Source organism: Nilaparvata lugens, chromosome 2 (assembly GCF_014356525.2).
Source record: "Nilaparvata lugens isolate BPH chromosome 2, ASM1435652v1, whole genome shotgun sequence".
NCBI classification, from domain to species: Eukaryota; Metazoa; Arthropoda; class Insecta; order Hemiptera; family Delphacidae; genus Nilaparvata; species Nilaparvata lugens.
The window spans coordinates 72,506,580-72,532,651 of NC_052505.1; the positions used below are offsets into that span (position 1 = coordinate 72,506,580).

The 26,072-nt window shown below is 33.1% G+C and overlaps 2 protein-coding genes across 2 annotated transcripts in view; both read left to right on the top strand.

Annotated features, from left to right (window-relative positions):
* Positions 1 to 4,210, top strand: part of LOC111062864 (organic cation transporter protein) — a 43,210-nt gene extending 39,000 nt beyond the window's left edge. The window contains exons 8-10 of the mRNA XM_022350559.2: positions 710 to 885; positions 2,713 to 2,885; positions 3,605 to 4,210. Coding sequence (XP_022206251.2) covers positions 710 to 885; positions 2,713 to 2,885; positions 3,605 to 3,758 — 503 coding nt within the window. The 3' untranslated portion in view covers positions 3,759 to 4,210. The remainder of the gene's footprint in view (positions 1 to 709; positions 886 to 2,712; positions 2,886 to 3,604) is intronic.
* Positions 4,211 to 6,145: 1,935 nt separating this feature from the next.
* LOC111062800 (serine/threonine-protein phosphatase 2B catalytic subunit 3) overlaps positions 6,146 to 26,072 on the top strand; it is a gene marked incomplete in the record, with an annotated part of 176,147 nt that continues 156,220 nt past the window's right edge. Inside the window, 1 exon segment of the mRNA XM_039421673.1 lies at positions 6,146 to 6,323. Coding sequence (XP_039277607.1) covers positions 6,275 to 6,323 — 49 coding nt within the window.

Consider the following 26,072-nt stretch of genomic DNA (forward strand, 5'->3'; position numbering starts at 1 on the left):
GAAAGTATTGCTTTCCAGAAAAAATTAATTACGGTACCCAATTGAAATTGATTCTTCCAAAAAATACATTTATTACAATAGATACAACTAAAAATAGTGTTGCAGATGGAAATTACTGAGATAGGCTATTGCATTCATTCAAATGCTAATGAATAAATAATTAATATTAAACGAAAATCCAAATTAAAAATTCTAATTTTCAGCTAGCTGTTTACCTTGTTGTCAATATTTGCAGAAGCAAAAGTCTTCTGGATAATTCACAGCGTTTAGTTTAGATTTTCGAAAAAATAATATTGTTTTGAACTACCCTTGAGTTTATACAATTTCGAGTTTTCTATAAGTTTCTAGGTCCCTTGAGTACAAGATTTTTTTTTTCATTAATATTTTTTTGTCACTTTATATTCATAGTTACTTTATAACACTCACTAAAATAATGCCACTTTTCATTAAAATAAAATGTTATTTATTAATTTCAGCTTTCATTGGAAGAGAGATACTTTTGGATGTTTCTGATTTTACTTCATTTTTTGTCATTTCCATTCAAAATGTCACTACTGTAATGTAATTTCTTTATAGTACGATATAGAAAAGAATAGGCCAACTTTGAAAAGTAATATTTAATCTTTGGTAGTAACCTACCCTATTAACAAGGATTGTGAGATGGCAGGCAGAGTACGGTAGCCCTAATAACTGTTGTACGTTGTTCCAGGCCTACCATCAGCGACACTTGCGATCATCGGTCGTTTCAGCATCAACATTTCGTACAACATCGGGCTGCAGTACGCTGCAGAGTTGCTGCCAACTGTGGTGCGCGCGCAGGGCGTCGCCCTCATACACATCATGGGCTACGTTGCCAGCATCCTCTCGCCCTTCGTCATCTATCTTGTCAGTATTCTAGATTATACTTGTTTCTTACCGAATCCGAATCAATCAATCAATTCCTTATTCTCAATATTGCAATGTAAAGTGTTGTAGAATCACCTATTTTCCTGTATTCTCTTCAATCAAATCTTTATTTTCATTATTGCAACTGTACAGTGTAGAAGAAACACAATGTTCTACAAACATTTGTCATTTTTTGTGTGTGTTAGATCATTTCTCAATTCTCCTTTCAGTCTTCTTCAAAATTAATTTCCAATAATGCAATGTACAGAGTTGAAGAGTCACACAATGTTCTACAAACATTTGTATTTTTTTATGTGTGTGTGTTACATCATTCCTCAATTCCCCTTTCAGTCTTATTCAAACTTCATTTCCAATACCGTAATGCAATGTACAGAGTTGAAGAGTCTCACCATGTTCTACAAACATTTGTATTTTTTGTGTGTGTGTTAGATCATTTCTCAATTCTCCTTCAAACTTCATTTTCAATATTTCAATGTACAGAGTTGAAGAGTCACACAATGCTCTAAAAACATTTGTTTTTTTATCGATTCACTCTTCCCTTTGAACTCCTTCCAAGTAGAGACCCCTTGTAAAGTTAGACAATTCTTAATTCTTCTTTCAATCTTTACTCCCAATATTGAACTGTACAGTGTTGAAGAAGCACTATGATCTACGAACATTTGTATTTTTGTATGTTGGATCAATTCCCAATTCTTAAGAATGTACTGGTAACAATTTATCAACTCTCTTTAATTAGATTACATCTGTAAAATTCAAAAATTCCAATGAATATTAATTTTTTGTGTGTTCTATCAATTCACAATCCTTAAGAATGTACTGGTAACAATTTATCAACTCTTTTCGAATTAAATAAGGCTGTAAAGATCAACATTTTTAATGAATCTTACATGTGAAACATGTGTAGCGGACTGAAATGTATATGAATACAATAGCCTATTATATTATATCATAATTTGGCTGTCTAGTGTTTTAAAAAAATGTGGACAGTTCATAGATATCACAATAAATTTTTATTTCTATTAATCAACATAAAATATAGTAGGTATTATCATGAAAAATTCATGACGATCCAATATTTTAATAAAATGTGTAGGCTACAATTCATAGATATCACAAGAAATTTCGATATATGTGGCCTACTGCATAATTGAAAACCAATTTTCAATAAAACCTACAGTTTTCATTGAAAACTATTTAACTTAATTCATATTGGCAGGCCTATGATGCTCATAAAAATAATTGTTGATTTACATGATAATTCTAACTAGCAAGAAATAAACTAACAGCAAATATAATAAACTACCTTACTAATAAACATCATTATAAGTATTACAGAACTATAATTTTTTTTCATGTAAATAATATCAAAATTCATTTATATAATGATAATAATCTTATTCATGAAGTAAGTTAATCTCATAAAAATACTATTTCACTGTAGAAAAAACTATTTCATCAATAATCAATTTTATGAATAACTTATAGCCTATATCATGAATAAAGAATGAAACCCCACAATGAATAATTCAAATCAAATAACAAAACTTAAAATGGTGACGAAACATGAGAATAGAGACGGAAGACTGTATATTTATTGTTACAGCTTATGAATATTTAAGATACCTATATGCTTTAGATTAATCTGGAGTGTTTATGATGGAAGGCTTTTTAAGTAGGTACGATATTCTATAAGAAATTATGATGTTGCTATTATAATTATTTTATCCCAACATAGGCTATCCATATGATTTAAGAGAAATAGAGAGAATACTTTACATCAAATAAATGAGAATTATTTTATTTCAGGCAAATATCAACCCTCAATTTCCTTTGATGGTGCTTGGTGTATTGGGAATAGTAGGAGGCTTTTTGACCCTGTTCTTGCCTGAGACCATGGGACAAGAACTTCCCCAAACCCTTCAAGACGGAGAAGACTTTGGTAGAGACCAAACCTTCTTCGATATACCATGCATCAACAAGTGAGTACCAATCATATCTAAAATATAAAACTTTTGTTGTTCAATAATTATTTTCCAAATACATTTATAATTAACCTATTTGAAATTAGTCACTTCTTTTATTTGCTTCATCATCTTAAAAATTAATACTCGACTGTAATATAGAGTCATAATCAATTGTGAATACAGAATCCTTTTCATTATCAATACAGTAGGCTATATAAATTTCAACTATTCAACTTTATGCCTCACAATAAAATAGTGCATAATATTATGACCACACCTGGCTTCATTTATGGCAAACCAAAAAAGATGGAAAATTATCGAAACTTGCCAAATTTTTCATGAATAATATAATTCAATTTCTTAATTAATGATTTCATCTTTTCATTTCATTTCCGATTTGAACTTTTCACTTGTAACGAGTTCATCGATTGAACGGGTAATAAATTCTGAAAAGTTCAAAAAACTCAAAGCACCGCATAACTTTTCACAGAACATAGAAAATAATGAGAAATTGAATTTATTAAGAATGTTAATAAGTGAATAATTTTTTTCGTTGAATAATAATAATACTTTTTACAATAACTCTATAAAACGATAAACAAGTAACTTAGGTACAATAGATGTGGAATTCAATACTTTCAAACAATAAATATTAAAAATTACGCTAGTGCTTTGTAAGTCATTCTCTGAAACCATTTTGTATTTATTATTAATGTGAATTATATATTTTGCAGGCCGAAAAGTGTCGACAACAACAACTTCCAAAGATCAGTAGCCAGAGTGTCAGTGAGAGCTTCGGTCAGAGGAGAGCATTTCCGATCCAGCCTCATCAATAGGAGCAGTCAAAGGAAGGCTTTGCCTGCAGCTGCAGCGCAACAACAAGTCTAACATCAACATCAATCATTATAGTCGTCAAATAGCACTCACCGTGCTAACATGTGATACAGACTTTTCAAGTTGAATAATAATTTGTCATTGTTATTCAAGCTATGAGATGTACATAAATTGCTATCAGTTTTATTGATAGTGTTTTTTGTAAAGTAAAATATGCAAAGTATTGCACCCTAATAACTTAACTAGAGTAAGAGTTAAGAATTTTTCCTATAGCTACTTAGAATTTTTACTCTTCCTCATTTTAGTCATAGGTTTATTATTTATTTCTATTCATTGAATCACTCACTATTTATTTGTCATTAATTGCATACCAAATGTAGTAATGTAAAACATTTGAATGTGTATTATATTTTATATTGTGTAAAAGTTGTGATATGTATTTGTTAATTCTGAGTAAACCAAATAATACTCAGTTTTACAAGACTTCATTAAATATGTACAAAGTATTTTTAATTCAATGCCTTTTTATACTATTTACCTCAACCATGGCCTACTAGAATTTTTTTTTAGAAATTATTAAACTCAAATAATTCTTAAAAAATCTCCAGTAGACCATGCCTCAACATCTTCCTTCCAGCTGATCGATAAATCAGGATGAGAAAGATCCTTGATAGACAGTATTCCCAAGTATTCGATATGCCTTGTTGATTGTTCAAGAGCAATATTCAGTAGATGAAATGAGGCTGTAAATCCTCTTCACATTCACATTGATGTTGTGGTAAGCAAAGTGGCAGGCTTCATATTTCACTGAATGATCAATATCGATAATATCTTGTTATACATGAATGCTTCCTATTCGTGTTTCAATGGTCTTAGTTGAGTTAAAAATTTAAAACAAAAAAGGATGAAATAAACAAAAGGCTATTGAGTGAGTGTATACTTCAGGGTAGAAGTCATCATTACATCAGCCCAGCCTACATATATATTGTAATTTTGGATTTTTTTCGTTTTTACAAAAAAAATGAATCAAATAGAATAATCAATATAAAAATGAGTAGGTAAGGAACTAATAACTTCAAACACCAGTTATTTTAAAAAAATTGGTACTTGAAAATGGATAAAAATCACCTTTCGACACCTGTTTATGAACTTAAAAATATTTTATTATTATTATTTATTAATTATTCTAATTTTTACAAGAAGCACTGAATGGGAGAGAAAATATTGATTCACAATAATGAATTAAGAGGAAATTAAATTTATATATGAACCAGTCAGTGTAGGAAACACTTGCAGGTTTTGTAGAGCTTGAATACTCTAAAAATATATTTACTGTATTTTAAATTTGTAAAAAATTCTAACTATAATGTTTTGAAACAGAACTATGATTTATGACTATAGATACATTATATAAAAATACAGTTTTGAATTGTTTTGTTAGACATAGTGACGAGTTACATGGAAATTTATCATAATGAAAAAATCCTATTCACTAGACCTATTTATAGAAAGCATGCCTTGGCACAGCTTTTATTGTGTGGTAGACTTTTCCCTGTTATTCAATTCAATCTATTTTCTATTGCTATGAGCATTTAACACAAATACATATGGACATCGTCATAAGAGCAAATATCACAAAACAATCACTGTCTTATAGATATTAAATACCTAGATAATTATTGGCAACAAGACTTCTCAATTTTTATGAAACAGGCTTCAGAAATCGGAATGGATAAAGTGATAGACATAGACCTGTACATAAAATATTACTATCAGAAATTAGCAGAAATATTGGATTTTTATTTTTTTAAGCAGCTTAAATTCCCTAGCATAGGAGGCTGATGAGATTGCTTCATCAAATAAATAACTGAACTTCAAACATATTATCCGCTCTTATATTTTTATTAAAAAAATAGCCCTTTTATAATAATACATTTTTACTTTCTCTTCCAAAATATAAGAGTACCGGTAGGTAGCTTAGCTCACTATAAAATAATTTTATTACAAAAATTTTCCAGAGTGTGTTGATTGTACTGCCTATCTACAGCATAACAATTTGGTATTAAAAATTGAAAATATTTAGCTATATTCATTACGATAAAAAAAAATTTTAAGAAGGAAGTGACACTATTTAAGTTAAAATAGCCTAAAATTATTTCATCTAAACTTGAATATTGCTTCAAACACTTAGCATTTACAACGTCCATATCGAGTAATTTGGCTCCTCTTATTTGAAGTTAAGTTAGTTTTTGTTCTAATAGGATATTTAAATTTTCCATGAAAGTATTCGAAGAGAGTAGGGAGATGGTGTTCTTATGTTGTAGTGTTTTGAGTGAAAACTAGATGTACGGTAATTTATATTTAGCGCTAGATAAGTGAGCGCGCGTACAGTGGCGCTTTTGCTTCGTGAGCTGGCCGCATTTGTGGCCGGTCACAATTTCCGTGCGCAAAAATATGCGCAGTGTGTTTGAAGTTGGAAGTGCGACGTTTGTGACTGTTGTGTGTGAAAATTGGGGTTTCTTCGGAAATCCAATGTGTATTGTGTAATATAAATTGTAGAGAACTTTAATATGTCATCAAACAACCAGAAGTTATCAACAACCGAGCGGGTTATCAAAGGTGAGCCGGCTATCTTGAAAATAAAGACCGTCCTTCTGGATTGATTTTCTGGGTCGCCATTTCCAGCATAGCCTAGCCTATTGATTACTTACACTTTTCTGTAAAATATGTGTTATCTAGCATTCAATCGTATGTTTTGGATACTATATCGTATTCCTTGTTCTATAAGTTTTCAAATTTACAAATTGGTATAGGCTTTTTGCTAAAATTAGAAATGGAGTATACAAGCTGTCACATTATTTTACTGTGCTCAAATTTTTAGATTATCAGTGAACTCAATCAAGACTACAAGACAAATCCTGATTATTTAACTAATTCTTGAATCTACTTTTATCCTTTTCATTTATAATTACAATCGATTTGTTATAATGGGTGAGAACTCGTTACCTAACCTATCAAAAGCTCGTATTACAGAACTGAATTTCTTTTTTTGGATCTGCATCAATCATTGTTTGGTAATCTTATCTTGCCGGTATCAGTAATATAAACTTAATACGGTAACGTGAACTATACTTTCCAACTATTTTTTCGGAAAGTTGAATTTCTATCCATGTTACCGTAATCACTTGCAGACTTGCATTATCATAATATCCTTATCACACATCGCTCTATCAATAGTAGGCCTTGTTAATCTTTTCTTGTATCACTGATCCAAATATTTCACATTGTATAAAAATTAATGAAGCTATTTATTGGAACATCTTAAGAAAGTGTAGTTTCTTATATATATTTTTTTTATATCACAGTGCTATCAATTTGAGTGTAGTGTCCTTGATGTATTTCTGTTATATTTAATGTTAAGTTACCGTACGTTTATCTAAATGGGCCAAATTATTTTCATGCAGACACGTCTCTGTTGTGAGCTTCAAGTTCTCTCATGTCAACGATCACAATAGGCATAGGCCTACCCATTATTTTCAAAGAATATTACTAATAGCTAATTTTTCCTCAATATTTATATTAGCCTATACTCGTAAGTTAATCCTCTAATGTGCAACTCCATTCATAAACTAATGTTTTGTTATTGGGTAACTGTCAAATTTTCACAACGTTTATGTCATTATTATGACAAAAAATTGTTTCTGAAAAACTTACTCATTAAATGAGTTCTCAATAAAGAACATTGGAATTAGAAATAAAACTTAAATAAGATTAGGTCTAAATAGAAATAGCTTCTTATGCACTTTGTAATGTTTCAGAAGTTTTTCATATTATTAATTTTATTTAAGCCACCAATACTGCAATACATCATACAAGCTTTATTTACTATAGTTTATGCCAATCAGGCCACAAGTGATCATTTTGATAACGCAGCTCATAGTAACCGTTATATGGTTTGAAACCCTAAAAGAGGAGCTGTTTCAATCTCTTTTCAATTAATCTTTATTTATTTATAACTGAATCAGTCAGACTAATTACAAATTGTAGTTGAAACATTTTTTTTTTGGACTTGAAATAGTGTGTAGGCCTAAATAAAATCAAGAACTCTACATAACCTCTGGACTATTTGTTTCAAATCAAGTTTAGTAGCAGTTTTTGACGAATGCTTGTTGTTTACACGTATATATTGTACATCTATTGTCCATGAACAAATAAATAAACACAAAGGCATAGTCATTGAATATTCAAAATTATAAGTGATACTAACATTTAATGCCTATGAAGTTTGTATTCGACTACCGTAACTGTTATACCTACGACCTTTCCTAGTTTACAACTTTACATACTAGGTATTTCTTTGATTAGAACCTCCTTGCAATTCTATCAGATCATAACATATAAATTTTGGTCTATTTCATAACGTATGCGGTTAACGTTTTATTAGCATTAATCCGGTATCTTTTTCAGCACAAATACAATGCAATTTTTACGTTGCTCTTAAAAATAGTTTCTTTGTTTTTGACTTCTACTGTTTTTGTTTTCATCGGATGCCCAAAATAAATAGAAAATTTATTGTAATAGAGTTTTGAATAATTATCTCTTGAACAATATTATTGTGAGGTCAATGGTCGTCTAGGTTAGAAGATATAATTGAATACATGAATGGATTTATTGTTTTAATAAGTAGGCAGATATGACATCATTACCGTCAAATATGATAACTAAATTCAATGTTGTTGATATATTTATTTCATGGCGTTTTCCCAGTCATGTCATTTCACTGATAATGTTCTGCTTGCTACTTGCCTAAATTTTAAGACGTAGCCTATATTTCCCATCCTTAAATCCTAAAGACGTTATAAAAATACCTTTACATCCACCTTCAATAAATGTCATGCTCAACGAATTGAGAACACTGGGAAGTAATGAAATAATTGATAATGGACTATCGGCTTGAGATAACAGTAAAAGTTGAAACATAAACGCACTACACCATCGGATATCTATTTATGCTATTCTTTCTCTATGGTGTTATTTACTTACTGGAATAGTAATTGTTTTCAAGTCATACCAAACTCTGTAAATTAAGCTTATCTTACAGTTGAAATTATAACTTTGGTTAGGTCTAAGATTCAAGTCGACGGTTTGGCATTTCTCTCAATTTTTAAATGTTTATATGTTGTGCATTTACGGCGAAACGCGGTAATAGATTTTCATGAAATTTGACAGGTATGTTCCTTTTTTAATTGCGCGTCGACGTATATACAAGGTTTTTGGAAATTTTGCATTTCAAGGATAATATAAAAGGAAAAAGGAGCCTCCTTCATACGCCAATATTAGAGTAAAAATCAGACTAGCCTATAGAATAATTCATCATAAATCAGCTGACAAGTGATTACACAGATGTGTGGAGAAGCCAGTCTATTGCTGTATTTCCATAAGGTCTATAGTTTCAATCAGGTACTTGTGGATGAGAATACTGCGTGAGGTCTACTGTTCACAGAACTACTAGTAATGTTGAGTTGAACACGATTAGTGTATAATAGTAGGTACTTAGCAGTTCACAATTGATCAAGAAACTCGTATTGTTTAAAATGGTAAAATTTGGGATTGCCATGATCTTCCTATAGAAATCAACTCAGTATAAATACTGATTCATGTAGCATTGTATTAACATGAGTATTTGTGTCAGCTTGAAATGAATTACTGTTCAGATTCTGTTGGATGATGACTGACAATATTTCAACGTCGCTTCATAGTCATAGGTGCACATAGAACACAGATTACTGGATAGCTAGCTGATGGTGGTAATTTATGGGTACTTGAAATATGAAGCAAGTGTGCGAGATGGAGATAAGAGAGTTAATTGAACGGCTGCTCAGTGGAGGCTTTGCCGCCAGCTGATAGTTATTCCAACCTATTCAACCAACTTATCGTGTCACATTGATGTTGGAATACGGCATTAGGAGTGTAAGCGCGCATACGTGCGTTGTTTTATTGTCATAACTCTCTTTTGTCGATCGAAGTCGAGTGTAATTTGAACGACTGTACTTATTTGCTCGAAATCGATTCAGTACTTAACTAGATGGTTATGATTATGATTATCGTGGCCAACCAAACCTTGCTCCCGTACTTCTCGCCAACAGAGAGAAGAAAAAAAAACAGTGAGAGAAAAGAGTGGGTAGGTGAGTGGGAAAGTATTTTAGAAATGTGCAATATTAATCACAGAACTTCGCAATTCATTGAGATGCATATAAAAGGTATTGGAGTGGGTACCCACTAGAAGACTGATTCTGAAGTGACTGAGATTATTTATTTTATTCGTCGATTTACTAGTGCAGCCTCCAATAATCTCCCTGCAAATGACCGTCCGGGTCATCGTCGTTACTTCTTAATCTTCTTACACAAATCCTTGTACATTATCGACTCTTCCACTTTTCAGTCCTTGATTCTTTTCCTTCCACTTCAGGATTACAAACGTTTCTTTCTTCTGCTGTACTTTAGTCCTTTCATCCTTTACAGTGATGAAAAAGATTCATATGCATAATATCAAATAATAGATTCAAATTGAAAAGTATATGAGATAAGAATTCCCAAAAATTGCCTATGAATTTATATGTGATTTTCAATAATCTCTCAAAGTTTTACTTATAATTCCGAGTAGAATTTGAAAATTTGTTAATTTTGGAAATATGATCGGATCAGTCTGATCATAACTGAAGATTAATGCCCGGTCTCACCAAGCTCGGCCAAGACATTTGAACATGGTCAAACCGGGTAAGATTTACAAGTCTGCACTGGAATTATCGTTGTAGTAACTATCGCCATCGAAATTATGTGCTCCAGTGAACTCTTTGTGAACCGTACCTAATTTGACCATGTTCAAATATCTTGACCGAGCTTGATGAAACCGGGAATTGGTAGTTGTTTATTTAAAAATGCAACCATATATCACATTGATTAAGCTGTATTATTGTTATTGTCCTGTACTTGAACCAGTATTGTTTTTTTGTATGAATATAGATCAGTTAATCTGACTTGAATAAGATCGTATAATGATAGTTTTTGCTAAAATTTGGCAATACAAGACCTATTGAGGTAGGCGCACACAGATCGTCATCGGACGGACGGACCTCACGCATCGGACGAATAGATTTGATGCATTGTTTTCAATTGGAGTGCGCATACCTATACGATGCGGATAGATATGCGCACTCCAATTGAAAACAATGCATCAAATCTAATCGTCCGATGCGTGCCGTCCGTCCGATGACGATCTGTGTGCACCTACCTTTACTCAAACGAAAACTAATGTTATATCTCTTTTCTACAATTCTAAATCTTGGAAGAGATCAAGAACCAACTTTCAGGTCCGGTTCCTAGGACACTAAATCTAATGGACTCTTGAACCTATAGATTCAATATATATTTAATCCTCCATAAATTCTATAAGGTATAGATTCTATAAGTGTACTAAAACCGGGCCTAAATGTCCTCATTTTACGACCGGGCTAAACGAGCTCAAACTAGTTTTGTCACAACCAAAAATTCATTTCCGTATTTATCAAAAATCGATAGGCTACTTCTTCATAAGCTGGTTTGTTTTTCAATATCTTGGCAACGGTTTGCATTTCAGTCTTTTCATATGGACACTCTTTGGCAGTAACTTATCCGTTGACATTAATAAAACTTGTGGGTCCAATATTTATTGATGCAATGACAAATAATCGATTTCCTCGTTGATTATCGTAGAAATTGTCACTTCAATAATAAATGGCATATAATAATTATTCTTGGGGCTCATTTTTGTATTCCTTATGAGTTGATAGCAAAGCAATAACAATAGTTTCTCTCAAATTATATTTTTTCACCAATCTATCACTCCCGTGTTCATCTCTAAATTTATGACAGGTTTCGTGCAATTTTTCGGCGCGAAACTCATGATACAAATGAGTTTAATAATGGAATACGATATTCTATCCTCATTCAGAATTCCTCAATGAAATTGTTAAGTACTATTATTCAGCAACGCAGGTAACTCAAAGCAAAGAATTTGATTGATGGTTCTAAAACTTCAAAGTGACAACTGGCACTTGGCAATGAATGGAGTTGTGAGTGAGAATATTATTTAGAAACTAAAATGGTGACCTTCGATTCGACCTAGTTTCTTCACTTTTTCAATTACAATATCAATTTGTTTCTATCGTTTACTTATGACAAAAAAAGACTTGTCGATTTCCTACCCATCAAACTTTGTACTGTACATTGTAAAAAGTTTGGTTTGGAGCACTTGTCATCAATATATTTGTTTTATCAACTTCGTTTTGTGGGGGGGGGTACGTTCTGTGACAAACTTTATTCAGTTTATACAAATTTTCAAGTATCAAAATTCAAATATACTTCTTTAAAAACTTGATGCAATAACTCCTATCAAATTACAAATCATCAATTAAATCGCTGTTACCATTTTGGGCAGTGAACAAATATGTTTTAACTAAGTTACTCCCTAACTTCTGTCATAATTTTCATTTGAATAAATCTAGCTTAACTTGGAATAAAATTGTGCTTGGAATAAATTTCATTCCCCTATACTAAACCGATTTGCTGCAGAATTGCTGAATGGGAAATTTAGAGAAAATTGTGAATATATTGACAATACATGAAATATAGGTACCTTGATTGAAAGCGTATATATTTTTTTGAAATTTCCAACCCAAAATCAGAGGGTGTATTGAATTTATTATGACTTGAATCGGAGTTCGGGGAACAGGTCATGTTGAACTTGAAAGTTGAAGCTAAGTTACATTTTTCTGTTATTCTTTAACGAATTCCACAAAATATTCAATACATCTAAGATTGAACTCTGTTTAAAATTCGAATCCTTTATTCACGTACTGTAAGTACTGAAGCAATTCAAATTATCGTATTTTCTAGAATCCTATTATATTAAGCGAGCAATTTCTGTAAATATCTGTTTATATTTTTATATCTGGTTATTTATGTTCAACGGATCTCGAAAACGGCTCTAACGATTTTTACGAAATTTGGATCATAGTAGGTTTATAATATAAAGATTCGATTGCACTAGGTTTCATCCCTGGGAAAACTCGCTGAAGGACATCCTTGGAAAAACAGATGATAATTTCGTCGTCTCTCGATAACAGAAGAAGCGTATGCCTGTGTGGGAGATCAGCTGTGTAATCAATTAGCTTACAGTATTTCTCGTGAGAGATCAAGAAATTTTATTTTTGACTCGATCAAAATAATCTGATTTGTTGAATGAGATGATAAATATATCATAATATTCAAAGTTAATCATTATTTTACAGTTCTAAGTGATTAGTGAGTGTTATTTTGTTATTCAATTTGATTTGTGAAATAATCTAAATTAGAACTTTTTTGTTTTTTAATGTTTGGACTGAAAATTGAACCTGAATTCAAGTGTATGGAACATAACCTACTTTCTGGACTATTTAGTGTATATAAATCAAAATTCGGGGCAGAAACAGTTTTGGGCTGTGCCTGTTAGTCCTTCCCCAATCATTTTAAAGAATTGTGTTCTGTTTATCAATAGTTTATAAATAAATAACGAGCGAAGCTCGGTGCCTCGATATTATGTTTATTAAAAAAAGTTGTAAACACTACTTATAAATATAGTACATGAAATATTTCAGAAAAAAAACAATAGACCATTTTGAAACTTGATACACAATTCAAGTTGATAGAATTCAAAATGGGTGGGACAAAGAATTGAGAAGGAACTACTGAATATAATTTCAAATGAAGGCATAGAATTATGTTACATGTTTTAATAATTTGAAAACACTCGAGAAATTATTTTATGTCCTAACCGGTTTGAGTTCATAATTATCATATCCCGTCTAATTGAAATTACCAACGTACTTTCAGCTCTTAGCAGTTTCTCAATATCTTTAGCTCTCAATGCTATTTTGAGAAAAACCCGGTATTTTTCCTACAGGTCAAACATTTGCAATTTGTTGTCATTGGATTGTCAAGATCGCTTCACTGTGCATTGAACAAATTGAAAGATTATTGTAAAGAATTAATTGTGGTGCAGCTTAGTGATATACACGTAAATTTATTTTGGACATCATGGTGAATGGTTACTGGTGAGATCCTGTTGGACAAACTCCTTATGTCCCTTGCTTGTTCTCTATGCATCAAAAGATTAATGAATGAACTCAGCAACCTATTTATGGCTTCTAATTAACGGTCTCCAAAAATACCGTTTCCGAAGACACAAGCTCTAGCAAAACTTCTATTTCCGACTTCAGATTTATGAAGTCCGAAGTATTGTGATTAGTGGAAAACAGCGATATTTGCCAGAAGTCTCCAACTATATCGTGGAATCTTGGAACGTGTAGTAATCTTGTTAGTTCCAATTACTAAATTCATGATGCGACAATCTTGGGAGTTACTGGCACAGTAATGACATTTATCTGGATTGTTCGACTGCAGAGAGATCACACTCCAAAGTTGTTCTTCTCTCTCACTTGAGTCGAGTTTAATTGGACCAAAATGTTAACGGGCCTGAACTCTTGCTTTTCTTCTACCTACTATTGCTTCCCCACTTCAACTGTTGATGTAATAATTTCATCAAGAATCGAAAATAATTGATATCCTGCTACCAATCTGAGAAAAGAATAGAAAATAATTGCTTTCCTGCTTTGAGTTTCAAGTTGAAAACTTATTCTATGTCTATAAGGAATCAGTTTTCCATCAGTGTAATTCGTTTCTCTGTCTATAAGGAATAAGTTTTTCCATCAGTCTAATTCGTTTCTGTTTTTGCAGGTTGGTACTCAATTCTACATCATGTGAAAAAATGATCAAAGTTGTGAGTATGCTGACAAGATAAAATTCTCTTGTACCCTACTTTAGTATTAGCTGTTACCAGTCTCTGTGGATTAGATAAACATTTTTCGAAGAATATTTCAAGCAACTAATGTAATTATTACGATATTCATTTCCAAAGTTTTCATTTTTAATCTATATCGTTTTCAATACAATATTGGTTTGTGTTAGATTCATTTATTAGAATTTATTTTGAAGCTACTGTAGGCCTGTTCACATTGAAATATGAATTTCAATCCTGTTCGTCAGTAATAAAAATTAACTAAACTGAAGTTAATAAACGTTCACTGAACTTATTCGAAAATAAGTGATAATCTTTAGAAATGAATTTGTGTACCTCTCAGGCGTTGTTAGGTGACAAAAATTATGCAGGCCTATTTATTTTCTTCATGAATTTCAATATTGTTTGCCAGTACTAAAAGTTAACTGAACTGAAATTAATAAAAGTTCTCTGAACTTGTTTTAAAATAAGTGATCAGCTGTGGAAATGAATTCGGGTAGCTCTCAGGCGTTGTGGGGTGACAAAAAGTATAAGGTTTGAGTGTAACATTGTTGAAAGTTAGATGAGAAAGCAGAGTGGGCGACCTCGCACAACATTTGTCGATGGAATAAATCAAATAAAGCCGAATAGAAGTGAGAAGTGAGCGCACACTTGTGGGAAGATGCCAAGTCAACATTGGTGGCGATATGAGTCTTATTGTATTATTTAGTGGGCGGTGGTGGAGGTATACTCAGCGTTGTCGCCAACAAACAATCGCGCAACTCTTAACACGATTTGCTCGACAGTGAATTGCTTTCATAAACACATTGGATCAATTGATCCAAAATAACATGAACACACTTTACCCAAGCAATCGAATATAGCTGGTGCAAAGTCTTTAAAATTATTAAAGGTACCAATGTAATCAATCTCAGACTAATGATTTATATTATAATTGTAAAAACCTACTTATTCAATGAAAAACTTTTTTATAACTAGTAGTTCTGTGAACAGTAGACCTCGCACAGTTATAACGACGTCCCAGACCATAAGCACATCCACACTGATACACTAACTATTTATTTGATCAGATCATGCTTACACAAGATTCAATTATCATAAAACGCTTTCCGGAATTTAGCGCGAGAAAACCAGAAGACATCTAGGCGCCCAGACGAGCTGTTATAAGTTCTTTGCATCCTATTTAATAGTGCATAAAAATTGCTTTAAATGAGGCATGCAGTTTATAGTCTACACAGTTGCTAATTTTTTACCAAGTTACATTGAGATATTGAATTGCATGCGTCATGGCATGCAATTTATAGTCAACTCGACAGCTGATTTATGATGAATAATTCTATAGACTGATTTTCACTCTAATATTGACGTATGAAGGAGGCTCCTTTTTCCTTTTATATTATCCTTGAAATGCAAAATTTCAAAAAACCTTGTATAGACGTCGACGCGCAATTTAAAAAGGAACATACCTGTCAAATTTCATGAAAATCTATTACCGCGTTCCGCCGTAAATGCGCAACATATAAACATTTAAACATTAAGAGAAATGCCAAACCGTCGGCTTCGCTCGGTCAACTAGTCAATTTATGTTCATCAATTTTGAAATAAAAACACAATGCCTTCTCTACTGATTTCAATGATTAGTGCATCATCTTCAAGGATTTTAGTCCAAGTCTTTTAGCATTGAAACCCTGGGTTTCGTGAAAATAAAACATTACCAGTAGAAAAGACAACAAATTGTGCTAAAAACATCAAGCTTCATCGAGCACTTTATAAATATTAGATTTTTCCACTGAGACTCATTTCAAAGCTGAGAAGTTCTCGAGAATGGGGAGAGATCACATGTTGCAGAATACAATACAATTATAATTAGACTAAAGCAATGTACAAAACCGGTCACGATCATTCGAATAACCTACTATGAGAAGTTCAGTTTACATTGAGCCTGAATATCATCTTGATACATTATCTAATCCTCAATTTTTCTCAAAAAACGCCAAGAAGCCGGTTTTTACTAGAATCAACTTTCCAAATCTTAGTCATTCTAGAATATTTGGTTACAATTATTTAAAATAACTCTGGCAGAATTATTGTACAAATATCACATTTTAATTATTGTATTTTCTATTAATTAATAAATATATTCATCCACGAAATATTCTCCCAATATGCCATTCCTGTAGGCAAGCATTTAATTACAACAATCACTCCTTCTTCCATCCACTCTCGCACACTTTTTTAATATCAAAGCAAAGCTTGTTGTCATCAGTACTGTATTTATAAAAACATCAGAAGAGAAAACATAGGTCAATCAGACCAGAATTGAACCAGTCCCATTATACCTACACCTACGCCAATCTAACATCTTCCTGAAAACTGTGATTAATGGGTCATGAGACAATAATTCTCAGGAGATCGAGTTTTCGATTAGGAAAAGCCAAAAGTGCTTTCCTTATAATTGGTTTGGTGTTTGCTAAGCTGATTTATTGCTGTGGATCGATAAGATTATCATATCAACTAGGAAATGCTAATAAGAATGAACACACCCACAGAACTTGTCAACCTCATCAAATGTCGAAAGCTTCAATACTTGGTTACATGATGCGCAATCAGGGCTATTGCAATCCTGCAAAGGAAAATATAGAAAGCAGGAGAGTTCAAGTTGAAAAAGAATTTCCTGGTTGGTGAACCAGAAGTAATATTGCAAAAATAGTCGCCAACGTTGGTAACAGACATGCACCCTAGGTATTCGAGGAAAGATACTTGAGATATCAGTCATTTGGAAATGAATATCAGTCAATTGGTGATACACACCACTTGGTTATTCACATGGCATACACGAGTGAATACTCGAGAGAGCTCCAAGGAAAAATATATGTAACTGAGATAAAAATAATTCTAAGAAATGTATTGAATATAACAACGGAGCTGGTCGTATTCGAGATAGGGATAAAACATCCTCAGATAAGTTGAAGGAACAAGGATATAATGGTGGAGGGAAGCTGCAATTCTAAAGAGAACCGCTTCCTTGCAAGTACTGTCTGAAGGAGTCAATCGTTGTGCAAACAAGCGGCCGGAAGAGTCGAGTGTGCACTCCACTCCACGCAAGGCTAAGGCATATGTACACTGACACACTTCACAAATAAAAACGAATACATGTGACAGACCAAGAAGGGCGGAAAGAAGGAAAAGAGATCCGAGAATTGTGAAACGAGTGGTTCACCCATAAATTTATCAACCGAGACAACAAAAGAGAGATTATTCAATAAACAAAATCAGTCATGGGTGAATTTTTTGATTCAGAAGTTATAGCCGATGATATTGTTGGGAATCTAGATGAGGTAATGAAAGGAAAATAACTTATTGATTTAGTTTGTACCCCACAATATATTATTTAATTTATTTGTATGATCTCTGGTGGTATTGTGAAAACTTCACGATGAATGAAAACATTTAAAAAAAGTTGAATATGGAATGTTTTTTCTATTCATATTGAATTAGTAATAATAATTGTGTAATGATTTATAGAATTCATGAATGCTTAGATTATTGGAAAATGTGATAAGTTTCGTAATGGGAACCTAATAATCTGATTTTCCCAAGGAAGCACATTCAAAAATTGGTTGAATTTGAAAGGAGAAAAATTGTTTCCAAGTGGATGGTAATTGGACTCACAAATCTGGCTTTGAGTTGTGGCCATTCGTAATTTGCCAGTTCCAGTATGAGATGGGGTGAACAGTGCCAGTTGCCCAGTTGCGTGTTCAGAAAGGAGAATGATTAGCGACTAAAGGGTGGCTTATTATGGTACGGTGAAGCTAAGCTGGCGTCATTCTGATACAAAAATTAGCTACACGTTGTGTGTATGTGTCTTCTACATTTGTTATCAAATTAATAGTGGCAAAGATTAGGCGTTTGGAGTCTGAGTGTTGTGCGTGCTGCACAGAGTGGGGGGGGGATGAAAGGATGATGGGGTGCAGGAGGGGGGGGGGACCACGCCTTTCTCTGTTGTGGCCGGAAGAAATTCATTCCATGTTTCGTGCTTAGCTCTATAATACCGAGTAAACCATATTCATGTAGCCATAGCCTTTCAGATCGTTATTTTGCACATGCGATTCTGGCCTTGTTGCTATGCTCACCTTTGGCTTCTCATGCATTTTATTAATAAGGTTTTATCGAAGATCTTCAATATGAAGCTCGTAGTTCGTAGGTATAAAAAACTGCTCCCATGTAATTTTCTAAAACTGTGTACACTTATCACGAAAATTGAGTCGCTGTTGCCTAACAATGTTCAAGTAGATGTTTTCTTCAGTCGTTCAAAAAGATTATAATGATTTTTAGTGTACGGTTTCATCAATGATTAATCATAGAATAATTAACTTCAATCATAGAATGATTGGGAATTGAAAAACAGGTTCATAAACCTTACTTTTGCATTCCCGCATTTTGGTTATTAAAAATTGGCCCTGAAAAAGGTTATGCGTCGTCAGCACTCCTTATGGTGCTTAAGAAATCGTAGTATGGAATCTTAGGTCCTCAACAGATATCCATTCAAAAAGTGATAATTAGTTATTTTTCTAGCTTACAATTGATTGATGACAATCCAAGCTGGTAATCACTTCTAGTAGTGACACTCAAATGATATTGGATATCACGTAGCCATAACACACGTAATCCCTACATAAATGGCGCGATGATGGTGTTCAAATTTACAAGGATTTCATATATTTAAAGTTGCGTACAGACCTTTACGCCACGAACACGCGCATTTTACTTTTTAATAGATTATAGGCCTATCTGTATCTTATTGTTTCTGTACAAATACATTTATAATAAGCATGGCATCAGCTGATAAAACGTGAAATGAGCGTATTCGTGGCGTAAAGGTCTGTACGCAACTTTAAATAATATGAAATCCTTGTATATTTGAATACTTTCGTCGCGCCATTTATGTAGGTATTACGTGTGTTACTGGCTACGTGATATTTTTTATCATTTGAGTGTCACAACTAAAAGTGATTACCAGTTTGGGATTGTCATCTATCGATTGTAAGCTAGAAAAATAACTAATTATCACTTTTTGAATGGATATCTGTTGAGGACCTAAGATTCTGTATTCATGAAAAGCGAGTGAGCTGGTAACAGCTGATTATTGTAGAGCTTTTTCTCAGAGACAGCCTGTCGACTGTCGACTGTTGTTGTCGCTTTTCTGTGGTTATTTATCAGCGGCGTTGGTCTGGATGCCTGGATGTGGATGGTCGCCTTCAGCCGCCTAATTTCAAAAGACGCACTGACAGCATGAGCAATGATTTGCACGCCGCTCATTTTCATTTGTTGCCATCTCCCTCACTCCCGTCCCGCGGCCCCATTCTCCATCCCTATTGCATTTCAAATCTCATCGCCTCGCCGCTGATATGAATGCCGTCCCTAGCTGGATCCATTACGACAAAGCCGCATCTGCGACTACAGTCGGCATATAAGGATTTTTGGAAGCTGTTTCTCACCTTCGTTCATCGCTCTTCGAACTGCAAACTCGTTTTGAAAACATAACCTCAATTCAGACCACTTTCTCTTCTCCACATGCTGATTCGATCGCTCTGATCATATTATACTATAGTCACTGTTGACAGACAGTATGTAAATTACAAACTATTGTATCACATAGTATATTGTGTATGTGTGGCATACATTCATAGTATTTAAGTATACTGAATTAATGGATACTGTATACTGCGTCACTGGAGAACGATTGACTAACTTAATTTAAATATTGCAAAGTATTTGATTGTAGAGCAGGGATCTTCTATCTTCTTCACAAACTAATCTTTGAAACTCAACTATTGAGCTATTCCATGAACTGTAAAATTTAGGAAGGGAAATGAGGGTGGAGTGTAAAAATATACATTGCTTCAAAATTCGCTCCAAATCACTAATTTAGGTAGTGATATTTCAACTGTAATTTTCAAAAATTGTTGAGCTACCTATTTTATTTTTTTATAAGACTACATCGCTATTGCATCTGTATCATAGAGTAAAGATACAGTTTATGATACCTATATTATTTGTATCTGATCTGCATTTTGTATTTCTTGAGTTCAAGCATCCCATAAAATGTTATCGATTAATATCTATAAGTTATTCATTGAAGTTTTTTTAGTTATCGATATTATGGCTTGACACCTTGCGGGACCGGACTCCTTGTATTTTTTGTTATAAATATCAATAAATTCTCTATCCATCTATTAGTATGATACTGTCAAACAACAAGAAAGAAATTTGAGAAAATGCTTGAGAGTAGTCTACTGTACTTGTTTGTAGATGTAGGGTGCTAATAAATTGCTATGTTGAATGGGAGTGTGCGTCGCTGGATTGTCGGTTGTCGGGCGTTCATTGGTGATCATGAGCGAGTGATGCATTGTGCATTGAGCTGAGTTTTGGCCATGGATAACTGGTAAGATCAAACCAGCCGGCCGAAACTGATTGCCATATTATGTTGACTTGTGTAACTGCGCTCTAAGAAACGGGTTCGAGTGTCATTAGTTATGGCCTGCTCGCTCGTCCAACAAATGATATATGAAATTGAAATGGAGCTGAATTGTTGGTTTGCATGATGAGTGGGTATGTACCAACAACTTTCTCCAACTTGGGAATTTTATTTATTCAAAGCTATAATAAATGGTTAACAAAATTAGTTCGAATTGTACTCCAAACACTTTTAAATTTTATAATTTGAAGGCTGGTAGTTTTCTTGTTAAACATTAACTCGATAAATGCTTTAAGACTTACTGACTGAGGATCAGGACTCTGTAATTCTAACAATTTTTGGATCCCCAATGAAACCTTCTATCAAATTATTTTTGTAGAAGAAATATTTTGATATTTACATAATTTTCATAAACTCTGTATAATTAAAAGTTGCGGGTTTCAAAGATTACAATACAACAGGTCTTGAGCGAATTTTCCAACCCAGGGGGTCACTAATCTATTGCTATTGATTTTTAAACTCTAAATGTTTTTCTTATGAATGTCACTGCCTGTTTTATCCGAAAAATAAATTTTATTTTGACCAAAATACCGTTTTTCCCAGTCTCCAGTTCTAATCAAGTCTGGTAATTATGCTGTAATTGTTGGTGCTTGAACAACAATTTCATTACATGCATAATTTATTGATGCAGTCAGTGCTTGTTAACAAGATAATTAAATTGAAGCCAAACAGGTCATTGTGCCTAAAAAGGCTGTTCACTCTCCGCCCTATTTATGTTTGCCCTTTACTTGCTGTGTTTGCCATATTGATCTAGCTTGGTAACAGGTGTGTTGACTGTCCAACATGCCTCACCGCTTCGAGAGTCCAGTGACACACCATACTCATTACTCTAATCACAACTTTTCAATATGAAGTACAATATATTCTAATCGGATACTTGATATATGTGCTACATTGGTGTATCTCTTATTTACCGCTATTTTAAACGCATTTGACAGAACAACCCATTCCATTGAATGGATTCAAGGCTTATCATTTAATATTCGACATCACAAATAAGATTTTGCTCTATTATTCCTAGCACTTTATCCTGCCACTACAATAGTAGAATCTTGAAGTAGTCCGAATGGTTTGAGTTAAATCATCATCACTTGAAGCACATTTTTTAAATAATGAACACCATTTATAATTTCTCTGAATCATAGGCGTCAATGTAATTATTTTATTTTCAATCTTATTGACTATTGACCAACTTAAAACTTCCCTTTTACTTCATTGTAGCTTCTAATTTGTTATCGGCTTATAATATCCTACTTATTTGAATTTTTTCCACTACTTTACTACAGTGAGGTCCACGTTACAATGACAGTATTTGATCAACAGTTGGTGTTACTATACTTGTCTATCATTCGACAAAGCAGATAGCGCTCTCCTTATCTAGCTCCACAACGATTGTAGATCGTTTTTCAACAATGGAGAAATATAATTAATTGATAAAATATTCAATATCTCTCAAACATGATGAAAATTTATCATTCAATCATTGAAAAATATTTCTTCTTGATGAATAAAGTTAAATTGATTATTTTAAACAAAAATGAACAGTTAATATTACATCAGATATACCGGTATCAGCTATCCACCATGAAAGGCAGTGATAAGGCAGAGAGAATCGGCAACGCTGTCTCCCTATCTTTGTCATTATAACGTGAGTCTCAATATAGTTTTTTCTTCCGTTTTCCAAGTAGTTTTATTTATTCAAAGCTCTAACTGGACCCGAATATAATGCATAAACAGTATTTACAACTTGGTTGTTGAATTCCAAATCGACAGTTATTAATTCTACGTAGTCTTGATAAAGTTATTCTACGGCGTTTATAATTCCTTGATTTTAATAACTTAGTAATCTTCCATTTGGAGCTGTATGGGCGGGCATTAATGAAGTATCTGTATCGAATTCGAAAGACAATAACTTTACGATTCTTCTTCAATAAGAGCTAATGGATTCGACTAGATCAACTTTTAGTCAAGTAGTAGCTGAGTAAACTAGTGATGGAACTTGATTCACATAACACGTGGCTTCTCCCTGTCAAACCAGTTCTCCCGGTTACTTCATTCATGTCTCCCAATAGTTTCAAGGTTTGAACCTGTTGAAATCGAATTCAAGAAGTGGTAGCACTTGAACACCGAACTCTCAGTGTCAACTCTGCTCAAAAACTCAAACCAAATGCTTAAATCTAACCATTTGACCCTCCCCACTATGCCAGTATGTGATGTAACGGATAACTTGTTCCCAAAAGAAGCTGTATCATACATAGTAACATACTCATTCTGTTGCCACACTCCCAACATCACGGACCACCTTGACGGTTTTCGTTTTGAAAAGGTCAAACTCCCAATTTACTTGTCTATTTTACAAATTACCTTTTAGTTATTTCCTTTTTTCTTACTAAAGAGTGTAGTTCATCCAATGACGAATGCCCTGTTTGTCCAGACTGATGAGATAGATTTGCTCTGCAAACCTTAAGGTGCGTGCAGATTTACGCGCCGCGAACATGAGCGATTCACTTTTAATCAGCTGATGCCAAGCTTTTTATATCTGTATCTTACCGTTTCTGTAATAATACAGTTATAGTTAGCTGATTAAAAGTGAATTGTTCATGTTCGCGGCGCGTATATCTGTACGCACCTTTAACAGCTCACTTCAGATGAACTAGCCTATGTTACCATAATAAAGTTTTCCTATATTATAATCAGGAGCTTTTGCCAACAACATTTAGTGGTAAGACCAATATATAGTGTAAATTTTAAGCCCTTCATTGAAATCTTAATCTTTTTTCCCCGAACATTTCTTGGAGGAAGGAATATGGATCAATTAGCAAAATATTGTGAGCTGAATATCGTTTGTTGGAGGGGCGACTATTAATAGAATTGGCCTTCCTATCCATTATTGATATAGGTAAAGTATCATTGATATTATGCATTGAAATCTCAAAAAATAGAAATATAACCGGGAAGCTATTTGGTTTCGTGGTCGCGTTGATAAGCTACGATAAGATAAGTTGCTCATGTTGTAAGAGTGACCATTTTAAGAGCCGAACTCCTATAAATAACATTATTTGTGAGTCTTAAAATCGCTTCCCGATGGAATGGAACCCACCTAAAAGCTGTAGGTCCACTCATCTCTCATCATCATCCATCTCATTACTGACGCACAAGCCTAGAGCTCATGTGGGCATCATCCTCGGAAAAAATGCATAAATATAAAGATTGAATCCGAAGTCCATAAGTTTTTGCTACTTCCAAATTTACTTATCGTAATTCCACATACACTGTAATGTTAATAAATTATTACCCTTTTCGTATTGCTTGCAACTTGATGAATTATTACCCTTTTCGTATTGATTGCAACTTGGAAACGTTTTTGGATGATTCATGAAAAAAATTAAAAACTTCTTGAAATGTTGCCAATGAGCTCATTTTTTGTTGCGTTTAGGGATAGTTCAGAGAAATATCTCGAAAAGGAAACTCGCGGAATTCCCGTTGGTATGGAATGAAGGTTCCGTGAACTGGTAGTGCCACACAGGTTTCAAAATATATGAGAAAATTTGACAAAAAACTTGTCAATTAACTTGTCCTGTCAAACTCCAGGACAGGACAACTTATTTTCTTAATTGAGGAACTCATTTTTTTTTCATTCACAAGAATGAAAAACTCAAATTTTCCTGATGCGAGTGATAGTTTCAGTTCTTCTTTTTTCGTCTTTGGGAATTTCCTCACTTTTTTTGATAAACGATATCTTTTTGGCCATCAAGTTATCGTTAAACCTTATATGGGGTTCTATCCTCTCTTTTCTTTTAAACCACTCCAATTCGAACACCTCAAAACTACAAAGCTATTTTTTGTTATCAACATTTACATTTTGATTCAAAGTAGTGTTTAATAGAAGCTGACTATTTATGATGTATATTGAACTGTTGCATTGGCTACGTTCCATATCGATCAAATGCTTCTCAGATCATTGACTAGTTTTTTCTTAGTAGATAAGTTGTACAGCGGATGTTGATTGTGAGGTTAGTATAAACCTCAGCTTTTCATGTTTGATTATTACGTGAATAGCTTTCATCACTTCTATTAAGTGTAATGATCCTTCAATCTTTAAAATATATTCAAGAACAACATGTCAAGTCTTATGAAAACATTTCAAGATGAATAAGAAATTATTCTATAATATTTAACCAAAAGCTACAGGAAAATCCAATGTTTTCATTATAAACTTGTGCTCCTTGCTATTCTCATACCACTGTGTGCATTATGTTTTAGTTCATAGTTTAGGTGAGGTCTAATGAAGCGCCTACTTATCTATATAAAATTTTTCATTTTTCTTAATTCCTCCGATTATTGCATTTCAAAACAGTGTTTTATCTTGCACATTTTTAATTGATAAGATTTGATTTCAATTTATTTTTTGCTCGTTTGAAAAATCTCCTTCCAGCTCCAATAAAATATCACATGTAATTAAACTTTGGAGGTAGTAGACAAATACGGAAGATAATATTGTATTTTCTATAATAATCCTAATTATAATAAAGGAAAGAATTGGCTTATACGTACGGAATAGGAAATTCACGAATAATATCACGTCTAAACTACTCAAATGATCAACTTGAAATTTCGCATATTTCAGTAGATCAAGTTTTTAATTAGACCCTTGCGGAGCACGGGTTACCTGCTAGTTTATGATAAAAGTATCCTATATTATATAATTATTTTACTCCGGTAATTATTTCATTGATTTTCATACAACCATTGAATGAAGTTCTTTGGAAGCTTGCTTTTGTGCTAGAAGACAATCCTCATTGACCTCAAGTTTAAAAACGATCACATAGAGCTAACAAAAGCTCTAATACCTACATGATAAGTTTCCAATTTTATTCTTATCGATTTTGAAAGATATCCAATGTGTGAGTTCCCTAATTGTTATGGTTTGAGATAGCAAGCGAAATAGTGAAATAGA